A 24,574-nucleotide genomic window follows, 5' to 3' on the forward strand; every position below is an offset into this window, starting at 1 on the left:
CACAATCTAAGAGAAGCTCGCCAGTGAGAACTCTAAACCCCTAATCCAGTGCCTCTTAAAGGAAAGACAATGCCCCTTGAAGGGAACAGCAAAAACACCGGTGTTTCCCACTTCATTTCTGCCCCTAAAATTTAACCACAGGATTGACAGATCAGGCAAATGCAGAGAATAAAGGATTTAGTACATTACTAAACGTACTAAACGGAGACTGTAAACTGTCTAGTGTTAACGAATTTACTAGACTTTGTAGTGCTTCGGACACTGGAAAAACAAAAGCTAGTTTCTCTGAAGCGGGAGCCAGCCTTACCCAGCCAGGATCTACACCACCCCGACCGCGAGGCCAGGATTGGTCCAGGCTCCTCAGGCCTGGCTGGGCTTCCGGCCCACTTGTGAGAGAGGCAGTCCCGTGAGGCGCGTGGGCGGAGCGAGGCGGGGCGGCCCGGGCGTCCTCCCGCCCACCCAGCTCAGGATTGGCCGAGGCTCGGCAGGCACCACCCCGGCTAGGCGTCGGCCCGCATATGGGCGGGGTCGTCTTGTGAGGCGCGTGGGGCAAGCGGGGCCGCACCCGGCCCGGGGCTGGGTCCTGGCTTGACTTGGGGCTGGGTCCGGGGATGCTGCAGCGGGGCAGACCTGCGGGGTTTGAGCCTTGGCCGACGGATGGCCAACGTGCGGGTGGCGGTGAGGGTCCGGCCCCTCAGTAAGAGGTGAGTCTGGGCGGGAGGGGGCGCCTGAGGCGTCAAGTGAGCTGAAGGGAAGGCGGGGTCCCCGCCTCTCCCTTCAGTGAGTCTGGCGCGGAGAAATCAGACACAAAGTGGCCCAAGGGGCCAGCGTCCGGAAACCGTAAAGGCCTGGCTTGGGTTGGGTTTTCGATTAGTGCTCTGGCGGGGAGCACTTAGTGGAAAGCCTCGGGGTGGGCTGTCCTGTCCGTGTCCCCGGAGTCCCTGTGTCCCGGCAGGAGTTTTGAGGGACCGCGCGCGGCTCAAGTTTTGATGCCCAGGTTGAGCCTTTCTCTTTGGATACGCTGAGAAGGGCTGGGAAGTATCTCTAAGTGGGAAGGGTCGGCGGTCTACTGTCTCTTCTTGGTGGCTCTGGAGTACCTGTAAGGACTGAGGGAGAATGGTGAGTTTCTGCGTGCACATGGGTTTCTCTGTGAAGAAGTGGAGGAAAGCAGGTTGTAAGGCATAAGAGAGAAATTGAGGCTCAGAGATCGTGGTTTCGTTCTGTGGGCGACTTCAGAAGTGTGAAGTAGGGGGAAGTCATTCTAAGCCCTTCCCTCAGCGTAGCCAGTTCCCGTTTGTTTGTTTGTTTGTTTGTTTTTCATGCAGGAATCTGATCCTACACTCCTCAGCTGTTGAGGCATCCAGGGTCCATAATTTCTTTCCCTTCATACTGATTTTTCCACTCACATGTTTGGAAAGTCAGGGAAGGCTTCACAGAAGGCTTGGTGTTTGAACCCAAACGCTTTTGCTGACAGGTAGAGGAGAAGGTGTAGAGAGCATTCTGTGAAAATACAGAGCGAGAGACTTAGGCTCTTAGGAAACAAAAGTTTCAGGCTTTTGAGGAGAGGCTGTGTGGAGGGAGATGAGTGGTAGGAGATAAACCTGGCAGAATGTGGTTTGGGACCTGAAGGCACATATTGGAACTATTTGAGAGGTTTAAAAATTTCCAGGACACAAGATGGCTTGAAAATTGGACAAAGCAGTCAGAAAAAGACATTGTCTCTCAGAACAAAATTCGGTTCTAGCAGGAGCAGGGCTTCCCTGGTGGCTCATTTGGTAAAGAATTTGCCTGCAGTGTGGGAGACCGGGGTTGGATCCTTGGGTTGGGAAGATTCCCTTGAGGAGGGCATGGCAACCCACTCCAGTATTCTTGCCTTGAGAATCCCATGGACAGAGGAGCCTGGTGGGCTACGGTCCATGGGGTCACGAAGAGTTGGACAGAGTTCACTGAGCGACTAAGCACAGCACACAGCACAGCAGGGTCTGTGTTTGTACTGACTGGAGGTGACTGGCTTGAAAAGTCATACAGTTGACAGAATAATGAGAGCAGTGTGATAAGGGAAAGGGACAAAAAAGTAGGAAAAGACAGAAGTAGTACAATGGAAACTTCACTGGTGGTCCAGTGGCTAAGACCTTGCAAATCTAACACAAGGGGTTTGATTTCGATCCCTGGTCCGGAACTAGATCCCACATGCTACAATGAAGAGTTGGCAAGAGTTTGGCAGTCACAGTAGAGAATAACATGTCAAACAAAAGTGAAGGGAAAAGAAGGGCACAAAAGCTTATTAAGTCTTTAATAAATTTTATTTATTATTATTTTGGCTGTCCTGGGTCTTCACTATTGTGTGTGGGGTTTCTCTAGTTGCGGCCAGCGGGTTTCTCGTTGAGGTGGTTTATTATGTTTTGGAGCATGGGCTCTAGAGCGTAGGCTCAGTAGTTGTGGTGCACAGGCTTAGTTCCTCTGTGGCCTGTTGAATCTTCCTGAACCAGGAATCGAACCTGCATCGCCTGCATTGGCAGGCAGGTTCTCAACCACTGACCACCAGGGAAGTCTGAAAAGCTTATTAACTTTTAGCTCAGGTTAAGAGCCTTGAGCAGCAAGGGGTAGAAGGGCAAGACAGCAGTTACCCAGGTATGAGAGGATTATAGCCTGCTGAAGATTCAGGAGCCGGGATGAATAAACCCAGCGTGACCCCAGCTAAGAAGTCCAAACTATTCCCCTCTTCTCACCACACTGTATTCCAGGGTTTGTTAACTTCCACCACCTTCGCTGAGGCTCATCTCAACATAGGCTATTTACTGATTATGTGATTTGTCCCAGCCTTCAAAAAAGTAATCAGCACAGATTCAGTTAACAAAGTCATTGGATCTTATGTGGTACTTGGATATAAATCTTAGAGCTCAAGCTTCCATTTTTTATTTTTCCAGATGAGAAATTGGTCTTGTTAAAGATCTAAAAGTAGGTAGAGCCAAGATTCCATTCACCAAACCAAGCTGCTCCTTCCTGAGGTTACAGAAAAATTGCACTTCTTTCTCAAATGCCTGTTTGCTCAGTAGGACTAGTAGAGACCATCAATAAAATGATAATATGGAAAACGGTTTTAGTGCACTCCCTTTTACCACACAGTTGTTTTCATAATCAGAAAATCTGTGTCTCATTGTAAGATGCTGCCGCTTGTTTGTCCCAAATCATCATTGACAGAACATATTGGCCAATACTGTAGGCTCCAGAACACTTTCCACTGCCCTTTCAAAAAGGTAATTATCATAAACTATATTCCCTTTATGTGCTCTTCTTTTTAAATCTGTGAAATAGTATAACTACTTCAATGGTTTTTTGTGAAGATTAAATGAAAGGATACATTAAAAATACTTAGAACAGAGCCTGGCTGCTTTTAAGTGTCTGATAAAGTGCTAGCTATATAATTTTTAACAGCTATTTTTATTCCTCCTTGTTCTTAGCTGTTTTTTAAAATTGTATAAATGAGTAGATAACAAGTGGAAATGGCTTGGCCATTTTCTAAGACAGTGATCCTCAAATTATAGGATACATACAGTTCACCTGGGGAGCTTGTTATAATACAACTTGTTAAGAGGAATTCAAATTAACTAGCTCCGAATCCCAGGGACGGGGGAGCCTGGTGGGCTGCCATCTATGGGGTCGCACAGAGTCGGACACGACTGAAGTGACTTAGCAGCAGCAGCAGCAGCTCCACCACCTCCTGTAATTCTAATGAGTGAAGCCTGTGGACCACACTTTGAGAAACTGTCCTAGGAGTCAGTGTGTAACTAAGGATTTATTCCTTTGCAAAACCTTTAATCCTAAGGAATGAATGCCTATTGGTAGAATTCAGGCCCCAGAGGCAAGTGGTGGTAGCCACAGCAGACTTCTTTGAACTCTGTGCAGTCAGCTGCCCTGTTGAGGTTGATGTTCTTTCTTTCTCTTCTGCTCAACTTTAATTTGTCTTCATTTTGTTTTAGAATATTTTGGAACCACTAGGTTACCAATGGCTGTGGGCCAGGCAGGGAAGGGGTGGCATCTCACCAACTATAGTGTCATATCCTTTTGTCAAGAGGTCAAGTTCAAGACCTTTTTTTATTTTGGCTGCTTTATGCCAGAGTCCTAGGTGAATCCTTAAGAAAGGGCTCACTTAAAAAAGTTAGATTAAATAGATTTGCAAAAGTTTTTCCTCTTACTTTCTTTGTTGCTCAATTTTATTATAGCCTGTGTATTTTATAGTGGGTAAAGGGAGAATCAAACCTACTTTTAAATGCAGAAGGGAAAAAAAAAATTAACACCAAAAGTGAAAGATTTTCTTTAGGAGAGCTAGGGGCAGGGGATGCAGTTTTATAATCCTGGGGGACAGAGTATATCCGTACTGCCTTAAGTTCTGTCTAGTATGAAATATGAAAGAAAGAGCATCAGAGCCTTGAGGAAATTAAGTACCAGGAATGCCATCACCTGGGAGAAGGAAATTTTTTTCCAGTACTTTATTCCAAATGCACTGACTAGTGTACAAAAATAATCTTAAATCTAAAGACCCCTGTCTCACTGTGTATCCCTTGCCATCCCCTCCCCCCAAGTCCTCAAGGCCACATCCTGGGAACGCTGAGGGAAGATAAAAATGACATTGGACATATTTTCTCAACTTTCAGGTCCCAGGCCAGGAATAATTTAATTGATAGTTTTCACTGTAGCAGAAAGTGCCAGTGAGTTAACTCCCATCTGTTAATATTCTGGCCTTGAGCACTTTATTTTAAAATATTTATTTACTTATTTGGCTGTGTCAGGTCTTAAGTGAGGCACGTGGGCTCAGTAGTTTCCCCACAGCACGTGGAATCTTCCCAGACCAGGGATGGAACCCACATGCCTCTGCATTGGAAGGCAGATTCCTAACCTCTGGACAACCAGGAAGTCCCTGGCCTTAAGCACTTTAGCTAAAGCTCTTTATGTTGTGAAAAAAGATTTCATATCTAGAATGGAGTGTATTCCATTCATTTTGGGCTTCAGTTTTATGAATCACTTGGATTAAGCCCCTTAAAGTGAATTTAAGTTAATTTGGTTAGTTGTTAGAAGTGTTACTACATAACTACAATTTAGGAAGATCCTTAAGGATCTTGGCTGTTATTCTGACTTAAGAAGATAATATAAGGAAAGGATTTAGGAAATATGTTCTCAGGTCTCAACAGAAAGGACTCTGAAACTTTTTTCATTATTTTATAATGAAATAAAATATATCATTATATTTATTTATGCTGAAAATATCGGAGGAAACGAGAAATGATGCCATGCTGTGCCGAGGATATTCTCAGGGTTTCCCAAGCCTGATTTCTGAGGCATATGGCTTTGTGCTTAGACAGATCTGGATTTAAATTCAGGCTCTGCCACTGCTAGCTGTGTGACCTTGGACAAATTACATAATTTTTCTCACCCTTAGTCTTTCATTTATTAAAAAAAAAAGATCTGTCAGGAAGCTATGTCAGGACGGTGTGTTAAGAGGATAGCATAGGATGAAGTATAGCGTATGCTGTACTTAATACAATGCTTAGCACATAGAGGGTACCCAATAACATTGACTCTTCACTGTTCCCAAGCCAAATTCTAACAATCCAGAGAAGCATGCCAGCTCGGGGACTGCTTCAGACACCCCAGTTGTGGAGATGGCAGTAGGGAAACATTTTGTCCTAATAGTGCTGGTCTCAGCTGCTCTTTTCCTGATTAATTTAAAAAATTTGTGTCTTGCTTCTAGGGAGATCAAAGAAGGGGGAAAAATTATTGTGGAAGTTAATGGCAAAGTGGCAAAAATCAGGAATTTAAAGGTAAGCCTAAAATTGTTTTCCTTTTTCTTTCCCCTGAAGAACTAGTATTAATTATAGTGACTTCTGGGGTGAAGGTGTGTATGTGAATGCATTTAGAGAGGGGGAGTGGAAGAGGAAAGGGCATATAAGGGGAATTGTTAGAAGAGCTTTGACCAACCACAAAGCAAATATAAAAATACAACAGGGAAGAAGTTCCGGGGATGTAGTTACTGGAACCCAAGTTCTACCAAATGGGGTACAGCTATTTTGGAAACTGGTTAGTAGTAGATATTTTGAAAGTAAACACATGGCCAGCTTAAATCATGTTGGGGGACAATTTGTTCGTATGTTTAACTTACCTGACCTTCTATTAGATGTTGGCTCAATCTTCTTATTGAATATCATTTCATTGAGAAGCATTAGCAGGGGTTTTAGTATGCATCTGCTAATACAGAACTCATTTTTAGCCACAGTGAGGCCAAGTAAAGACTTTAGATCCCAGAAGAGAGTTGGGCACTAGCCCAAGTCTTGCTGTAAATACTCTCCATAGATCTGACTGATCTTTGAGTCACAACTAGACAGACACTGGCAACTTCCTTCCCTACCCTTACTACTTCCTCTGGCTTATTTCCTCCATCCCATTCTTTTCTTTTCCCAGGCCAGGGGAAGTGGAAGGGATTCTTTCTTTCTGAGCCTTGAGTAGTGGAGGACAGGGAAGCCAGCCATGTGAATGCGGCTGTGGTCAGCTTGCAGGTGGTATTTGACGTTCCTGAGAGCTGAGGAAGCTGACTTGCAGGAGGAAGGTTTTCTGGACCCCAATCCCTCCAGCCACATCCACTCTTGTGTTCCTCCCGTGATGTGATCCATTTCCTTTTGTCAGTAGCTCACTGCTGAGAGAGAAACCTGCCAGACTTTCAACAGGAGCTCCCCAGGGACAAAAGACCTGTCATTCTCTCCTGTCTCTTATTTATATCTCTGTTGCCTAATCACTTCAGCTGCTTTGTTCTGAGAGCTTATATTTTTGGTTCTTAAGAATAAATCTTGGCCAAGATCACACTCTAATCTGCCCCCTGCTCACCTCGCTGGCCAGCTATCCTCTTTTCTGAGTCCAGTTATCCACTCAGAATCTCTTCGTCATTCTGTCAGCCTCATTCTACTGTGGGTTTTAGTACCCAGTTCGAGGGATTGTTTCTCCCTGTCCAGAATCTAAATATTAAGTAGTAAGATAGGCATTTCTGTGAATAATGCCACTCTCCCCAGTACCTGGAGGTCGGTAGAATTTCCAAGCTGCTCTCTTCTACCCCGAGCAGTTGGATTGGGCCCAGCTCTTCTGTCCAACATGCCTTCTGGAGGTGGATACCCCAGGGACTTCTGTGAAAGCTCTAGGTTGACAGAGCCTGTCAGGCCCAGGGACTGAATTACTCATACACGACTGGTATATTCTATAGCAATACTCAGAGAAGAAATGATAGTAAGAAGAGGAGGCCCAGGGAAGGAGAGGTTTTTTATCCCAAGCGGTCTTACGCCTCACAGGTCTGGTTTATATATAGATATGTGATAATATGATAGACATTTAATTCTCTGTTGCTTCATTGTACCTAACAAGATGAAGACAAAGGTTACTTTTTCCCCCCCTTTCAGGTAGATATCATAAAGGTTCTCATGATCAGTCCAGGTATCTCTATCTACAAGCAGAGGAATCAAGTGCCTCTGATTTGATTCTGATATTACAGTAGAGAAGATACTAGATTCTGTGTTTAATTTTAGGTGGATGGTCGACCTAATGGCTTTGGCGACTCCCGGGAGAAGGTTGTGGCATTTGGCTTTGATTACTGCTACTGGTCAGTCAACCCAGAGGATCCCCAGTATGCCTCTCAGGATGTGGTAATGTCATTTTCCTTCACTTTCCCAAGGTCTTTATAACTGGATAATTATTGGGAAATTAACGTGGAATCTGGGCCCTGGCTATTTCTTACTTATGTAGGTTGGTCAGAAACTAATGATGTTTTGGTCTGGGAAGTGTTGTCTGCAGCAGATCTGCTGAGGACTGAGAGGATGAGCCAAGCCTTTACTGGCTAACGCTATTGGTCATCCTTCCTGCTGCTTAGCTTTCCCACAAATTTCCAAGGCAGCAGGTCTGGTCAAGGAGGTCTACATAGGACTTCTGTTGCTGTGAAGCAGCAGCATTGTCCTGGTTGGAGCACTGTCAGAGGTCATGCATTTGGTCCCTGTGATGGCCAGCAAGCCTTGCCTGATTCACTTCTGTGACCACAGACAGTAGCTCTTATCCTAGCAGTTGCCAGGGTCCTTTCTAAAATTAGAAAAATAATATCTTTGGCTTTTCATATGTTCTTTCTTAAATGAGAAAGAGAATACTAGAGGAATATGTCCTTAGGAAAAAGTATTGAAAATGGATATATTCGGGGAAGAGCCCTAGACAACCATTGCCTATCAGTCTATATGCCTTTGAATAAAAAGCCATAGTGTCTTTTCTGCTTAGTATTTCAATCCTTTATGAAACGTTCCCAAATTATGCTAAAGATACCATTTTATCAAGTTTGAGTGATTTAGAGGACAGAATAGGCATACCTCATTTTATGACATTTGGTTTTATTGCACCTAATAGATACTGTATTATTTACAAATTGACTATTTGTGGCAACTCTGTATCGAGTAAGTCTGTCTGTGCCATTTTTCATAGCATTTGTTCACTTTGTGTCTCTGTGTGACATTTTGGTAGTTCTCATAATATTTAAAATTTTTAAATTATTATTCCATTTTTATGGTTATCTCTGGTCATGTCACCACTATGACTCACTGAAGGCTCAGATAATGGTTAGTATTTTTTAATCTTAAAGAATTTTCTAATTAAGATTTGTTCATTGTTTATAAACATACTGCTATTGCACTTAGTAGACAGCAATATGTATAAATTGTCTTTGGTATGCACTGCTAAGTTGCTTCAGTCGTGTCTGACTCTCTGTGACCCCATAGATGGCAGCCCACCAGGCTCCCCTGTCCCTGGGGTTCTCCAGGCAAGAACACTGGAGTGGAATGCCATTTCCTTCTCCAATGCATGAAAATGAAAAGTGAAATTGAAATCGCTCAGTCGTGTCTGACTCATTGCGACCCCATGGACTGCAGCCTACCAGGCTCCTCTGTCCATAGGATTTTCCAGGCAAGAGTACAGGAGTGGGGTGTCATTGCCTTCTCCATTGGTATGCACTAGGAAACCAAAAAATCCACGTGACTGCCTTTGTTGCAATTATTCACTTTATTGTGTTGGTCTGGAGCCAGACCTGTAACATCTGCAAGGTCTACTAGTACTGATTTTTCTGCTAGTGGAGACTTCTGAAGATGATTGGATAGTTCTAAATCATGGAAGTATAATTCCCCATCCTTCCCTTTTGAGGGGACCACGTGGAAACAAGATCCTAGACCACTGTGGGATTTGTTATTTTTGTTGGTCCCTTCTGTTATAATATGAGCACCTCACTTTTGTAGTCACAACTTATTTGCCATAAATGCTTAGCAGGTGCTGCTGCTGCTAAGTCGCTTCAGTCGTGTCCTACTCTGTGCGACCCCATAGACGGCAGCCCACCAGGCTCCCCCGTCCCTGGGATTCTCCGTCAAGAACACTGGAGTGCGTTGCCATTTCCTTCTCCAATGCATAAAAGTGAAAAGTGAAAGTGAAGTTGCTTAGCAGGTGCAGTGTGGGTATTACCTGGCCCCGACAAAGCCTTCTCTGTCCTTTGAAGGATGAGGGCTCTTGCAGATCCAGGCTTGTCTTGTGGCCCCGGACTTTTATCCCAATACTCAAGCATGTATGAGGTAACTGGTTTACTGGTGTTCATATTGTTCCACTGAGATCCTCCAAGAAGGGCCAGGAAAGGAACTGACTCTTAAGTAAGAGGAAGGTACTCCTAAAGCAGTTCACAGTTGTGACTGTATCTGTGGCATTGAAGACAGTGGCCTCTAGAAGAAAGTGTGAGCATTCCAATGGCTCCTTCCATTCTTCTTGGCCATGGCATACCTAGGACTGTTCTGCATATAAGAAACATTAACTATTTTGTGTAACATTTGATAGATAATCTGGGAAGTATATGTAAACAAAACAAAAATCACCATTTAGTATACACTGTACAGGTATAATTTTGTTTTGAGGCTCATATTTTGTATTTATGTAGCTTAAGTGTGTAAAAATTATCTAGTGGAAACCCAGAAGCCCATAGAGGAGGGGAATTCATAAATGTGATTCCTCTTCTGTTGCCTGATTTGAAATTCAGTGGATAGATCAAATGGGATTTGGACAGGAAGCCTGTGCAGAGAGATAAAACCAGTGCCTCCTGAAATTTATTCTGGTTTGTTTACTAAAAGTCTGAGGCATTCATTGGGTAGTATATGAGGGGGAAGGAAAGGAATCTCTGTCACAGGCTGGAGAAGGGCCAGAGTTTCCAGAATGTTGTCAACACTCAGATCCACCTGATTTGTTTGGAGGGATTCATCACTGACAGAAATTGGAGTCCAGACTTTTAACCCTAATCAGTATGGCTCTGAGGTCACCAGGGTTAGGAGAGGCAGATTGTTATAAAATAGGACTTGACATAGGAAAGAGTTTATATGTCATCTGGTTCTTCCTCTCCCAAAATACAGCAGTGCTTTTTACTGTCTTTCTGATCATATTGTGCATCATCCCCCAAATCTTCCATGCCTCTTTGTAGTCAGACTGTTCTCCTTAACCACCTAGCCCCTGGCAATGTTTTCGTCCCTACAGTTTTATCTGCTTCATAATGCTGTAAAAGTGTAATATAACAGTAGGTAGCCTCTTGAGTCTGCCTTACTTCACTTAGCATGATGTATTGAGTACTTGAGATTCACCTCTGCTGTGGTTTGTAATCTGACCTTGATTCAGACTCATGTAAATAATTTTCTTGCCCCAAAGGAATCTTATGGCTTTGAAAACATTGATTCTAACTGTAAAGAGTGAGGGACCAAGTCCCTGGAGGACTGTACCTCCTTTTATGAAGGAAGGACTGTCATCACCCTCAGAAATACAGCACTGATTTCAAAATATCCAGATATCTGCGTTGAAATATTCCCCACTGGTCTTAGGGGGCTTTTGAGCGACATCATAAACCATTGCATGATAGAAGTTGATGAGAATCCACCTATTTGGTGTTGGTGCTGTCTCCTCCTCATGGTCTTTTAGAATGTTAGAGCTTGAAGGGAACCTAGCAGTCATCCAGGCCAGGTTTTCCCAACCTCAGCACTATTAATATTCTGGCTGTGTAATTCTTTGTTGTGAGGAATCTGTTCTGGGCACTGTAGGATCTTTAGCAGTGTCGCTGGCCTCTAGTCTCTAGATGCTGGTAGTAGTCCTAAATATGACAATCAAAAATGTTTTCAGACAAGGCCCATCTTCTAGGCCAACCCTCTTATGTTCCAGATACAAAGTATAACTAACATAGGCTTATATAGGCAGTTAATGCCCAAGCAGGACTAGAACCTTGCTTGCTCTGGTGGCCTTTGCATTGCGTTGTGTCATTCTACCTCCTCTCTTTATGCATATGTTACAGCCTCAAAAAATTAGTTCAAGATTAAAATTCCTTAGTGCTTTAGCACTTCCCAGTCCTTAATGGTGACACACTTAAACACATAGATCAGGTGTCAACAAATGAGTCTGTAGAGAGCAAGTCAACTGTAAGTTCTTCTGAGAGGCAGCTTCCTCGTTAATTATCTATAGATCCTAAATGTTTATCATTTCATTTGACTCTCTCCCCAAAATCTATCAAACATATGTTTTACTCCGTTTTATAGATAAGGAAACTGAGGCATGAAAGGTTACAAGGCTTACCTGAGTCACTTAGCCAGTGAATAAGTAGTGAAGCAAGGATTCAAACCCAAGACAGCCCGGCTCTAAATTGTGTGTCGTGTCCACCAAGCCTCACCGACTCTCAACATTAAACAATTCTCGTTTAGTCTACTAGTGACCTGGTTCTCTCTTTCTACGTGTTACCTGTTTCCACCGTTTCAACTTGAAATGGAGAAGATTTTATCCTCTTTCAGTAGTTGGGGAAATTTAGGCTTAAAGAGATTATATGATCTGCCCAAAGTCACACAACAAGAAAATGAGTCTTGGATTTGAACGCAGGATCATGTGAATGCAAAGTTCATATTCTTTTATAAAAATATAAAAAGAGGTATATAGTAAAAGGAAGAGAAGGAAAATTGAGGAGAAGGGATGATGGGAAAGAGAGAGAAAAGGTTATGGTGAATGGGGATTGGCAGGGGATTATACTATCTGATTTGACATCAGAATCGTGGGGTAATGGACATCAGCATTCCATTTTTTTTTTTCCAATTTGAAAGCAATCGTTGTTTATTAACTGACTAGATTGCAAAAATAATTATGGTAGATATCTTAGTTCATCCTTCTAATAAGCCTGTTGATCTAGTCTTCCCAGTTGCCAGCATCTCCACCTTCTACAAAATGGGTGGTCTTTTTCTTCATTCCTCCTCATGGAGAAGACAATTTAAAGGGTCACAGGAAGCTGCTTGCTTCTTTGAAACATTTTCTAACATAGACGTCATGAATCATATCCTCCATACAGATGATGCCATATTTCCCAAGAGATTGTGCAATCAATGTGTTATCCATCAGGGCAATTCACTTCTTGTTGATTTTGCCATAACCTTACTTAAGAGATGAATTCATTTACAGACTTCAGATTTGGGTACCCCCATTCAATGTATTGGAGAAGGACATGGAAATCCACTCCAGTATTCTTGCCTGGAGAATTCCATGGACAGAGTAACCTGGTGGGCTACAGTCCACAGGGTCACAAAGAGTTAGACACTACAAGTGACTGAGCACTCTTGAAGTTAGAACTGGATTTGAATTCAGGCACAGCCACTTATTAGCTGGCTTTCTTCAGACAGATAACTTAACCTCTCTTAGTTTTTTTAGCTGGAGTTACTGTGAGGAGGAAAGAAAGAATGATGTGAAGTATTCAGTCTAGGGCTTGGCAACTAGAAGTTGAGTAAATGAGGTCATGAGTGTTGTGGCTTGGGCTGTGATTATCACTATCACAGTACAAGAGAAGCAAGGCTCATGCTTCTTTCTAAGAGCTGAACTAGTTTTGAAAATCTTTTCTTTGAATCTGTTGTGCTCACTTCTGGGACCAGCATGCTCCACTTGGAAAATTAACTTCCCTCCCTTCCTCCCGGTCAGGAACATCTGTTGGAGCGGGAGTCCTCTGCTCAAGCATATTGTGTTTGGGTGATTACGTGTTTGTAAAAATTTCCATGAAGAGCATTAGCTCAGCTTTACCCACCAAGGACTGTGAGTGGCTGTCAAAACAAGTGCAGACTGAGTCAACAGAAAGCCAATCAGGAACAAAAAACCACCCAGTCCTTGTGGGACGTAATTGCTTCTATACTCCTGGGAATCTTTATTTTAAAGTGCTTTTGTTATTTGGCTAAAACACAATGCCTAAAATGCCTGTAGCTTTTCTACATGAAAAGTTGTGTGAGTGAGCAGGGATTTCCTCCCCACAACTACCAAATTCAAAACTGAAATTCTAGTAGCACTGTGATTGTGTTTGTTGTTGTTTACATGTCCACAATACGCTGAACATCACACAACACACAAAGACCATCCTTGCTTACCCTCAAAGAGCCCTGGCAGGGGCCAGGATGGAGGCAGTGTGTGTGTGTGTGTGTGTGACGTGCATGCATGCATGTATGTTGGTGTTACAGGTTCTTTGGTGAACATACTCTCCAGTCCTGGACTCCAGTTTAAGGATGTTAGGCACCTGGAAAGGCTTCAGAGGAAAACCCCACACATCGCAAAATGATTAAAGGGCCGGCTTCAGGAACCAAGAGGAAAGCTACTGTCAGTGTAGTGCACGCCATGTGTGTGATTATTTAATGAAGAACATTGCTCCGGAGACAGGAAAGACAGGTGACAATAGTGCTTTGCAAGTATGGAGCATGATGATTTTAAGTTTATGCAGCGTTAGAACAAGCTGGTCTTCATTGCCACTAGGAGAAAATAGAAGAGAATTCCCTGGCCATCCAGTGGTTTGTACTCTGCGCTTTCATTGCTGAGGGCACAGGTTGAATCCCTGGTCAGGCAACTGAGTTTCCACAAGCTGTGCAGCACAGCCAAAAAAAAAGAAAAGGAAAAAATAGAGAAATTTTGGATTAAATTACAAAACACTGTTTGTAATTAGGACATGAAGAGTACCTTGTGCAGAGTTTTTGAATCCAGCTAAATAGTTTTGACTTTAGAATTCCAGAATTTTGGTGTTAGAAGAAATACTAGAGACCGTCATGACACATATTTGAAGGATAAAGGCATAGAGAGACAAAAATAGCAATTATAGGGTGTTTTTTTCTTTTTGGCTAGTCCAGAATTATGCTTGATGTTGTATGGAAATGTCTGTTGCTTATTCTAGCGACAGGGTCGTGAACTGCAACACAGAGTTTCCTGCAGGGCAGGAAGTGTGCTGCTTAACAGAATCCCAAGGAAAGATCTTGTTCTTGAGACTGGGCCTCTCCCTGGCTCTGTACTCCATCAAGATGAGGACATAGCATTGTAGCCATCTAGTAGTATTTGGCGGCATTGAACGCCTACTATTATAGGTTCTCTAATGTGACATATGCTTTTTTGTACAGTTCTTCTGTGTATTCTTGCCACCTTTTCTTAATTTCTTCTGCTTCTGTTAGGTCCTTGCCAGTTTTGTCCTTTATTGTGCCTATCCTTGCATGAAATGTTCCTTTGGTATGTCCAATTTTCTTAAGAGATCTCTAGTCTTTCCCATTCTGTTGTTTTCCTCTATTTCTTTGCATTGTTCACTTAAGAAGGCTTTCTTATCGCTCCTTGCTATTCTCTTGAGTATATCTTTCCCTTTCTCCTTTGCCTTTCACTTCTTTTCTCAGCTATTTGTAAGGCCTCCTCAGACAACCACTTTGCCTTCTTACATTTCTTTTTCTTGGGAATGGTTTTGGTCACCACCTCCTGTACAATGTTATGAACCTCCATTCATAGTTTTTTGGGCACTCTGTCTACCAGATCTAGTCCCTTGAATCTATTTGTCACCTCCACTGTATAATCATAAAGGATTTAATTTAGGTCATACCTGAATGGCCTAGTGATTTTCCCTACTTTCTTCAATTTGAGCAGTTCCACAAACTATGGAATATTCTTGATGAAATGGGAATACCAGGCCACATTACTTGCCTCCTGAGAAACCTGTATGCAGAACAAGAAGCAACAGTTAGAACTGGATGTGGAACAACGGACTGGTTCATAATTGGGAAAGGAGTACCTCAAAGCTGTAAATTGTCACCCTGCTTATTTAACTTATATGCAGAGTATATCATGAGAAATGCCAGGCTGAATGAATCACAGGCTGGAATCAAGATTCCTGGGACAAATATTAACAACTTCACATATGCAGATGATACCATGTTAAAGGCAGAAAGCAGAGAGGAACTAAAGAGCCTGTTGATGAAGGTGAAAGAGGAGAGTGAAAAAGCTGGCTTAAAATTCAGCATTCAAAAAACTAAGATCATGGCATCCAGTCCTATCACTTCATGGCAAATAGATGGGGAAAATGTGGAAACAATGACAGATTTCATTTTCTTGGGCTCCAAAATCAATGCAGACGGTAACTGCAGCCACAAAATTAAGACACTTGCTCCTTGGAAGAATAGCTATGACAAACCTAGACAGCATATTAAAAAGCAGAGACATCACTTTGCCACAAAGGTCTGTATAGTCAAAGCTATGGTTTTTCCAGTGATCATGTATGGATGTGAGAGTTGGGCCATAAAGAAGGCTGAGCACCAAGGAATGGATGCTTTCAAACGGTGGTGCTGGAGAAGACTCTTGAAAGTCCCTTGGACAGCAAAGAGATCAAAACAGTCAATTCTAAAGGAAATCAACCCTTTAATTGGAAGGGCTGATGCTGAAGCTGAAGCTCCAGTGTTGTGGCCACCTGATGGGAAGAGCTGACTCATTGGAAAAGACTCTCATGCTGGGAAATATTGAGGGCAAGAAGAGAAGGGGACAACAGAGGATGAGATGGTTGGATGGCATCACTGACTCAATGGACATAGTTTGAGCAAACTCAGAGAGATAGTGAAGGACAGGGAAGCCTTGTGTGCTGCAGTTCATGGGGTTGCAAAGAGTCAGACACGACTTAGCGACTGAACAACGACAACAACATTGTGACCAAGCTGGGGGCTACTTACTGCTTCCACAGAAATAGCATTTCTGTCTGGGGACTGCAACCCATTATAAGATGATAATTGACCTATGACCTCCTGCCTCAGAAAGCAAGTAGGGTGAGGCAGAGAGGAGTATGACCCTCACTTTTGTTGTTTCTGCTGTACTTGGAATGTGAATGAAGGCTTTGGAGAAGAGGAAAGAAGGTGGAAGAGTTACTGAAACTGAAGAGGGACCCTGGAGGAGCAGGAGAATGGGAAAACATGAAGAAGAAACTAAGGTGAGAAGGAATTTGAGAGTTTACAGAGGGGTTAGGATTATATCATTTTTTATAGTAGATAATCATTTCTAATTTGGGTATAGGAACAGGCTCGGATAGGTTGAGTAGCTTGCTTCAAGGTCACACAATCAAGTAATGGAGCCAGGATTCAAACCTTTGACTGTGTGATTCCGAACTCCAAGCTCTCAAATGCTGCACTATTTATACATAGTTCTCTTTGTTTCTGTATTTCCAGTGCTGCACGTCTTAAATGATCAATCAGTGGTTAGCGGATTGATAATTTCATTTATGGTTCAATGGATGAGAAACAAGCAGGACTGTGCCTTCCTGAATCTTGTGGCCTATTTTGAGAAGGCCTTGCAGTTTGCCTAAGCTAGAGAGCCACAGACATCTATGAATTTCTCTGTGCATCCCTTTCCCTAATGCATATATGTGCTAGGGCAGCTGGGGAGCGTGTGGGCGTCAAAGGATTTTCTCATGAATATTTGCAGAGCTGTGTGCATTCCATCGCTAGTGCTAGTTCTTGCCAACCAAGATGGAGACAGAAGTAGAAGGGAGAGAATTTTATAAGAAAAAGCCTTTTTGTGCAATAATTGGATGGGGCTCTGCAGGCCTGAGTGGGGGAAGGGAGATTACCATGAGTGTTTCATTTCAGCACATTCCCTCTGCCAACAGCACAGCTGCTTGGCTCCATAAGCGTGTCCATGGGCTGGATTTTAAAGGAATAAGGTCATTCTTTTGGCTTCATCTAAACTCATTTTTTCCCCTCTCTAGAAACTTGATTGTCAGTCTTTAAAGGGTAGCTTTTAGACTTAGAAAAAAATTTGAAGAACTGAGATCCTTGACACTTAATGCTTGCTGTTGGTGCTGGATGTCTGTACAAAAATGAACAGCAGAAATGAGAGAAATCTTATAAGAGGCAAAAGCTTGTTTGGATTTTTTTTTTCTCCCCTGTGAGCCAAGGGTAACAAGGAATTTCTGGTACTATCTGGAGTCCTTGAGATTTAGCCTGGAGAGAGAGGTTGTGTATAGGAGTGGCATGCCCAAAGCTTGATAGTCAGCTGGAAACTTGGGGCAGCCTAAGCATAAATACAGATACAGATCCTGAGACATGTCCTTGCTGTTCCTGCAGTGCTGAGAAGTTGCCCTATACTCCACTTCCTTTACACTTGAATTTGTCCTGGATTTAAAAGGATTGTCAGTTGATTGCTTGAAGATGAGAGGCATGATGAGAGATGATCACTTTGAGGATCTTTGGAAAAACTGATTTGCAAAATCACCCGAACAAGAGGATGTAAAATGAAGAACAGCCCTTTGAACAAAAGGTCTGTGTGTTCACCACAGTGGACACGTGTTCACAGGCAGACTGATAACAGTAAGCTTCTCCAATAGGAGCCACCTGGTCTGCATGTCCAGGCGCTGAACTCTCTCCACATACTTGCACAGTGAGCCTGTGTCTGGTCCCCTCTCAGCAACTTTCAGTGGTCCTGTTTTCGGGGAGCCAGTCCAGCTGACCAACAAAAGGCCCCTGCTAAGTGCAGTGTTCCGAAAAGGGTTCAGAAAGTGTCGGGAAAGAAATGGGACTGGTCTCTCTCTAGTTCTTTGCTCAGCAGAAAGCAGACAGCTGCATAAAATGTGTTAGTAGGTTAATTAATTAAAATATTTTGCTCTAAAGATGATACAAGCTACCTGGAAAATGTTCAAACAGTCCAGAAGGGTATAATGTAAAACCCCAAACTCCTTCCCCTTTCATACTTCCCTACTGGTCTCATTCTTCAGAGGTAACCACTTATCTTTATTTTTTTTTATTTTTATTAACCACTTATCTTTAAAAAAAAAAAAAAAGTACTAACAGGCTTACACTGTATATTTTATTTTCTACTGGCTTTACTTTATCACCTTATCTTGGCCCTAATTTATTGGCAATACCTATAGGCAATAGGCAATACCTATTAAAACAATAGGCAATACCTATTGTTTTAATGCTATATAGAATTCCATCGTACAAAGGTATTGTAGTTTAATTATTTTTCTAGTGATGTATGGTTTGAATATATTATATATAATTATAATTCCATAATTATGGATTCCTGATATTATAAAATATGTATTATATTATGTGTCTGCTGTTCTCTGTAATACTAGAGTGAGCGTCTTTAATTTCTAGTAGTATAGCTGCTTGTTTGGAAAGTAGTATATTTTAAATTTCAATATATTTTTGTCTAATTTCCTTCCCAAAAGATTATACCAATTTACATGCTTAACAGTAGTGTATCAGAATACTTTACCACATTCCTTGTCAATACTATGTGTTATCAAACTCTTTAATCTTTGCCTGTCTTATTAGAAATGGTATCCTATTTTTAGCTTTTCTTTATGTTATATTTTATGAGCATCTCTGTATGTTTCTGGGCCATTTGTATACTTTCTTCCCTGTGAATTATGTGTTCATGTATTTTTCCCCATTTTTCTACTGTACTGTTCATCTTTCTCTTATTTTTAAGAGCAGTTAGAATATTAAGGAAAATGTTCCATGTCATAGATGTTGCAATTGTTTCCCCTGTTTACTTTTGTTTTGATTTTGTAATTTTTCCCCTGTGTGTGTGTTTAAATGTAGTCAAATTTATTGACCTTTCTCTGTGGCTTTCTGGTATATTAAGCTTAGAAGGGCCTGCCATTCTGAAGTTATGAAAGTATTTGCTTTTTTTTTTTTCTGGTATACTAATGAATTTATCTTCTTAATTTAAATATTTGATCCATTTGAATTTTTTTGGTGAAGGAAATGAGGTGGGGCTTGAACATCCGTCCTTTCTCCGCTAATAATGTTACGGGAAACACACTGACTGAAGCTTCCCATCCTGGCCAGGCACCATAGTAACCATTTGGATGAGTTATTTTATGACAGGAGGTTCCTTACTAGGAACATGGAACTAATAAGCCACCACCAATAGGAATAGTTCTGGAAAGGTCAAAAGGAGATGCCACCTGTCTTACCACCTCCCAGAATCCTTCTCACTGGCATCCGTCTTGGCTGAGCAACCAGGAAGGACACTGAGTCAAAATGATTGGCCAGAAACAACCTGGAAACTAATCCCATCACCATAATACCTGAGACTGCAAGCCACATGGCAGAGCGGTCCTCCTGGGTTCCCCCACCCTCCTGCTCTCTGCCCAGGCACCCCTTCCCAATAAAGTCTCTTGTTTTGTCAGCACGTGTGTCTCCCTGGACAATTCATTTTCGAGTATTAGGGAAAAAACCCCTTTTGGGCCCTGGAAGGGGTCCCCCTTTCTGCAACAATATGAAAAAGCCATTTTTATCATTTGCTTAATTCCTGGGTATACCTGGGGTCTCTTTTAAAATTATTTTATTTCATTGATCTATTTGTACTTTTGTGCCAGAACTATATATAGTGTTTCAGAAGTTTCTTTTCCAAGATCTGAAGTTAGGGGTGGTCATTATTGTGTCTTGGCTCTAATTAGTCTGTGGTTTACACATATTTGCATAAGCTCAGCTTCCAGCAAAAATATCCTTTTTAGAGTCCTGAGCAGGGGCTTCCAGGTGGTGGTGGTGGTGGTGCTGCTAAGTTGCTTCAGTCGTGTCCGACTCTGTGCGACCCCATAGACGGCAGCCCACCAGGCTCCGCCGTCCCTGGGATTCTCAAGGCAAGAACACTGGAGTGGGTCAGGTGATGCTAATGGTACAGAATCTGCCTGCTAATGCAGGAGATTTAAGAAAGTGAGGTTCTATCCCTGAGTCGGGAAGATCCCCTGGAGGAGGTCATAGCAACCCACTCCAGTATTCTTGCCTGGAGAATCCCATGGACAGAGGAGCCTGGCAGGTGAAAGCTGATAGAGTCTCATAGAGTTGGACAGGACTGAAGCAACTTAGCATAGACACATGCAGAATCCTGTACAGGTGTGGGGATGAAGGGAAAGAATGTGTTTATATCTTTTTTTTTGTTTGCTTTTACCTTTTAACCCTTTTCTCTTACCTCTCCATTAAATCAACATTAAGTTTGATGTCTTATTTGTGAAAGTTCACTAAGATCCTATAATATGTGATTATTTCACCTTCTTCATTCATTCAACCTACATCTGCTGAAAAATAAGCCAAGAATTGTGCAAGGCACTGGAAATAATCCATAAGAGTTAAACATTGTACTTACCCATGAAAAACTTAGTTCTTGAGGGAGACAGGTACATAGAGTTAATTATCTTACAGTGTGGTAAATACTGTAGTAAATATTTTATTAAACATTTGAAAAATCTTGAAGAGAGAGGTTAGCCTTTTTTCATTGGGAGTGGGGGTGGTGTCAACAAGTCTAGTCCACAGGGTGATTTCTCTTTTCAGTACTGAATAGGATTTAAACATGTAGTTCTTTTCCAAAGGTGAGAAGGGCCTTAAGACTTGAAGGTGGTGGTTCACATGCATGGATTTAACTACACAATTTGGTGAGTTTCCAAAAAGATCAGTGACTTCTCAAAAGCATCACATGAGTCATTCGCTCATCTTTACTTGATTTCACTCCCTTCTGGTTTCATTCTAGATACCACTTAGTCTTATAAAATAGGTTTATGAATCATTTGATTGAGCCTGGCTGTACAGAATATTAACTTGATTTCTGATCATTATGAGAGAGCTGGGTTCAGTAAAAACTTCTTTTCTCTCTGCAGGAAAGGCAGAGTGGATGGTTTCTCAATTTTCAAGTGTGAGGCAGAGGAATATGAGCTATTTATAGATTCACCTCCCCCCACAGATGAACACAATAGAAGCCTGAAATCAAATGGTGACCAGATGTGCCCAGGCATCTCCCAGTCTGTATTTAGAAGCTGGAAAAGGCAGAGCCGCTAGGAAGTTGATTTCAGGGCAGAATTGGTTGGACTCACTCATAAAATGATCATCTGTATACAAACAGTCCCTTGCGTCTGGTCCGTAGGAGCAAAAGGGTAAAAGCAGTGTGTGCGCAAACTCATTTTTCTTGCTTCTTTTCCTGGCAGTGGGAGATTATTCTTTTGTTAGTCATTTCATTGCTCAACTCTTTCCTTTGTAGTTGGGCGGTTAGACAAAGTGGAAAAGCTTTCTGGGGATATGTGCTGAGTTGATGTGGGGTAAGAGCCAGTGTGGCTTCCATGCTGTTGGTAGAGGTAGTGGTTCTGCTCAGATGAGAAGAGATCTGACCGAAATGGAAACCCTCAGTTGCTTTTGCTTTTTCTCTTTACTATTCCTTCCTTATTAAACTAACCCCATCTTGCTTGTGGTGGTGTTATGGTTTAAAGCACAAACATGTAGTGGGTTCTGGCTGGTATTGCTTTTCCTTTCCTTCCCACATTAAAGATTTTTGAGAAAATAGAAGCAGCTTCCTCCTTTAATAAGCATCTGGCACCATTTGCATGGAGTTTAGAGACTCGATTTCAGGGTTTGGAAAAATAATGTTTAATTTTGGAGAATGTTCTCATGAACGAATCCTATAAGTGGCAAGAAAGAAAAAAATACCACGTTTTGAGAACCTACTGTATTCCAGGTACTGAACTGAGTGCCTAATTCCTCTCATTCACTCTTAAACAGCAACCCCATAAAGTGGGTTATTACCATCTCTGTTCTATAGATGTGAGAAACAGGGCTCAAAGAGGTTAGGGTAAGTTCTTTAGGTCCACACTAAGAGGTGGAGTCCGGATTGAAACCCAGATCTGGTGTCTGCAAAGCCCTTGCTCTTTCCATTACCCCTGCCATCGGTTGTGTGCCCTAACTCCTCCTGACTATGTGCTTGCCTCTGATATTTGAAGTATGATATGAATTACCTGACAATTAGAAGAATTTGAATTGTTGAACTTTGCATTTATCATAAGAAAGGATCCAGGAACCATAATGAGGAACATGTGGTTTCAATCCTTCCTGTTGATGCTTTTCTCTGAGATACGGAGAACACCATCTATTTTAAATTTTGTGTCTGAAGCAAGTGCTGTCTACAGGTGGAGTCAGGGTGTTTTCTACTGAACCCCTCAAATAACTAGTTGACCCAGTCACTTTCTGAGATGCAAGAAATAGCTCCTACTTTATAGCAAATGGATGCTTCGTTTTACCTATTCTGACCCAAGATGTTGTTATTGTTTAGTCATTAAGTCACGTCCAACTCTTTGTGACACCATGGACTGCAGCATACCAAGCTTCCTTGTCCTTCACTATCTCCTGAAGTTTGCTCAAACTCATGTCCATTGAATTGGTGATGTCATCCAACCATCTCATCCCCTGTCGCCCCCTTCTCCTCCTGCCCTCATTCTTTCCAAGCATCACGGTCTTTTCCAATGAGTTGACCCTCTGCATCAGGTGGCCAAAGTCTTGGAGCTTCAGCTTCCAATTAATATTCAGAGTTGATTTCTAAAGATTGACTGGTTTGATCTTGCTGTCCAAGGGATTCTGAAGAGTCTTCTCCAGCATCACAATTTGAAAGCATCAATTCTTTGGCACTCAGCCTTCTTTATGGTCCAACTCTCATATCCATACATGACTACTGCAATAACCATAGCTTTGACTATACAGACCTTTGTCAGCAAAGTGAAATCTCTGCTTTTATTACACTGTCTAGACTTGTCTAACTTTCTAAGGAGCATGTGTCCATTAATTTCATTACTGCAGTCACCATCAGTGGTGATTTTGGAGCCCAAGAAAAAAAATCTGTCAGTTTCCACTTTTTCCCCATCTATTTGCCATAAAGTGATGGGACTTGATGCCATGATCTTATTTTTTTGAGTGCTGAGTTTTAAGCCAACTTTTTCACTCTGTTTCACTTTCAGCAAGAGGCTCTTTAGTTCCCATTCACTTCTACCATTAGAGTGGTATTATCTGCATATCTGAGGTTGTTGGCATTTCTCTTGGCAGTTTTTATTCCAGTTTATGATTCATCCAGCCTGACATTTTGCATGATGTACTCTGCATATAGGTTAAATAAGCATGGTGACAATATACAGCCTTGATGTACTCCTTTCCCAATTTTGAACCAGTCTGTTGTTCCATGTCCAGTTCTAACTGTTGCTTCTTGACCTGCATACAGGTTTCTCAGGAGACAGGTGAGGTAGTCTGGTATTACAATTTCTTGAAGAATTTTTCACAGTTATGATCCACACAGTCAAAGGCTTCTGTGTAGTCAATGAAGTAGATGTTTTCCTGGAATTCCCTTGCTTTTTCTATGATCCAACAGATGCTGGTAATTTGATCTTTGGTTCCTCTGCCTTTTCTAAACCCAGCTTGAACATCTGAAAGTTCTCAGTTCATGTACTGTTGAAGCTTAGCTTGGAGAATTTTGAGTATTACTTTGCTAGCATGTGAAATGAGTGCAATTGTGTGATAGCTTGAACATTGTTTGGCATTGCCCTTCTTTGGGATTGGAATGAAAATGATGTTTTCTAGTCCTGCGGTCATTGATGAGTTTTCTAAATTTGCTGACATATTGAGTGCAGCACTTTCACAGCATCATCTTTTAGGATTTGAAATAGCTCAGCTGGAATTCCATCACCTCCACTGGTTTTGTTTGTAGTGATGCTTCCTAAGGCCTACTTGACTTCACACTGCAGGATGTTTGGCTCTAGGTGAGTGACCACACTCTTGTGGTTGTTCGGGTCATTAAGACCTTTTTCTGTATAGTTCTTCTGTGTATTCTTGCCACCTCTTCTTAATCTCTTCTGCTTCTGTTAGGTTCTTGCCATTTCTGTCCTTTATTGTGCCCATCTCTGCATGAAATGTTCCCTTGGTATCTCCTATTTTCTTGATGAGGTCTCTAGCCTTTCCCATTCTATTTTCCTCTGTTTCTTTGCAGTGTTCAATTAAGAAGGCTTTCTTATTCCTCCTTGCTATTCTCTGGAACTCTGCATTCAGATGGGTATATCTTTCCCTTTTTCCTTTTCCTTTTGCTTCTCTTTTTTCCTCAGGTATTTGTAAGGCCTCCTCAGACAACCATTTTGCCTTTTTGCATTTCTTTTTCTTTGGGATGGTTTTGGTCACCACCTCCTGTACAATGTTATGAACCTCCATCCATAGTTCTTTAGGCACTCTGTCTACCAGATCTAATCTCTTGAATTTATTCATCACCTGCACTGTAGTAATCATAAGTGGATTTGATTTAGGTTATACCTGAATGGCCTAGTGGTTTTCCTTACTTTCTTCAATTTTGCCTGACTTTTGCAATAAGGAGCTCATGAGCCACAGTCAGCTCCTGGTCTTAGTTTTGCTGGCTGTATAGAGGTTTTCCATCTTCAGCTGGAAAGAAT

At 42.0% G+C, this 24,574-nt stretch overlaps 1 protein-coding gene across 5 annotated transcripts in view; it reads left to right on the forward strand.

Moving 5' to 3' along the window:
- Window positions 1-535: 535 nt before the first annotated feature.
- STARD9 (StAR related lipid transfer domain containing 9) overlaps window positions 536-24,574 on the forward strand; it is a 120,681-nt gene continuing 96,642 nt past the window's right edge. For 3 of the 5 annotated variants that reach the window (XM_070797358.1, XM_070797359.1, XM_070797360.1), the window contains exons 1-3: window positions 537-704; window positions 5,750-5,819; window positions 7,566-7,682. In XM_070797358.1, coding sequence (XP_070653459.1) covers window positions 658-704; window positions 5,750-5,819; window positions 7,566-7,682 — 234 coding nt within the window. In that variant the 5' untranslated portion in view covers window positions 537-657. Of the gene's footprint in view, window positions 705-5,749; window positions 5,820-7,565; window positions 7,683-24,574 lie in introns of all 5 variants that reach the window. The other 2 variants (XR_011568818.1, XM_019968611.2) reach the window with 2 other exon arrangements.

This window comes from Bos indicus, chromosome 10 (assembly GCF_029378745.1).
Source record: "Bos indicus isolate NIAB-ARS_2022 breed Sahiwal x Tharparkar chromosome 10, NIAB-ARS_B.indTharparkar_mat_pri_1.0, whole genome shotgun sequence".
NCBI lineage: Eukaryota > Metazoa > Chordata > Mammalia > Artiodactyla > Bovidae > Bos > Bos indicus.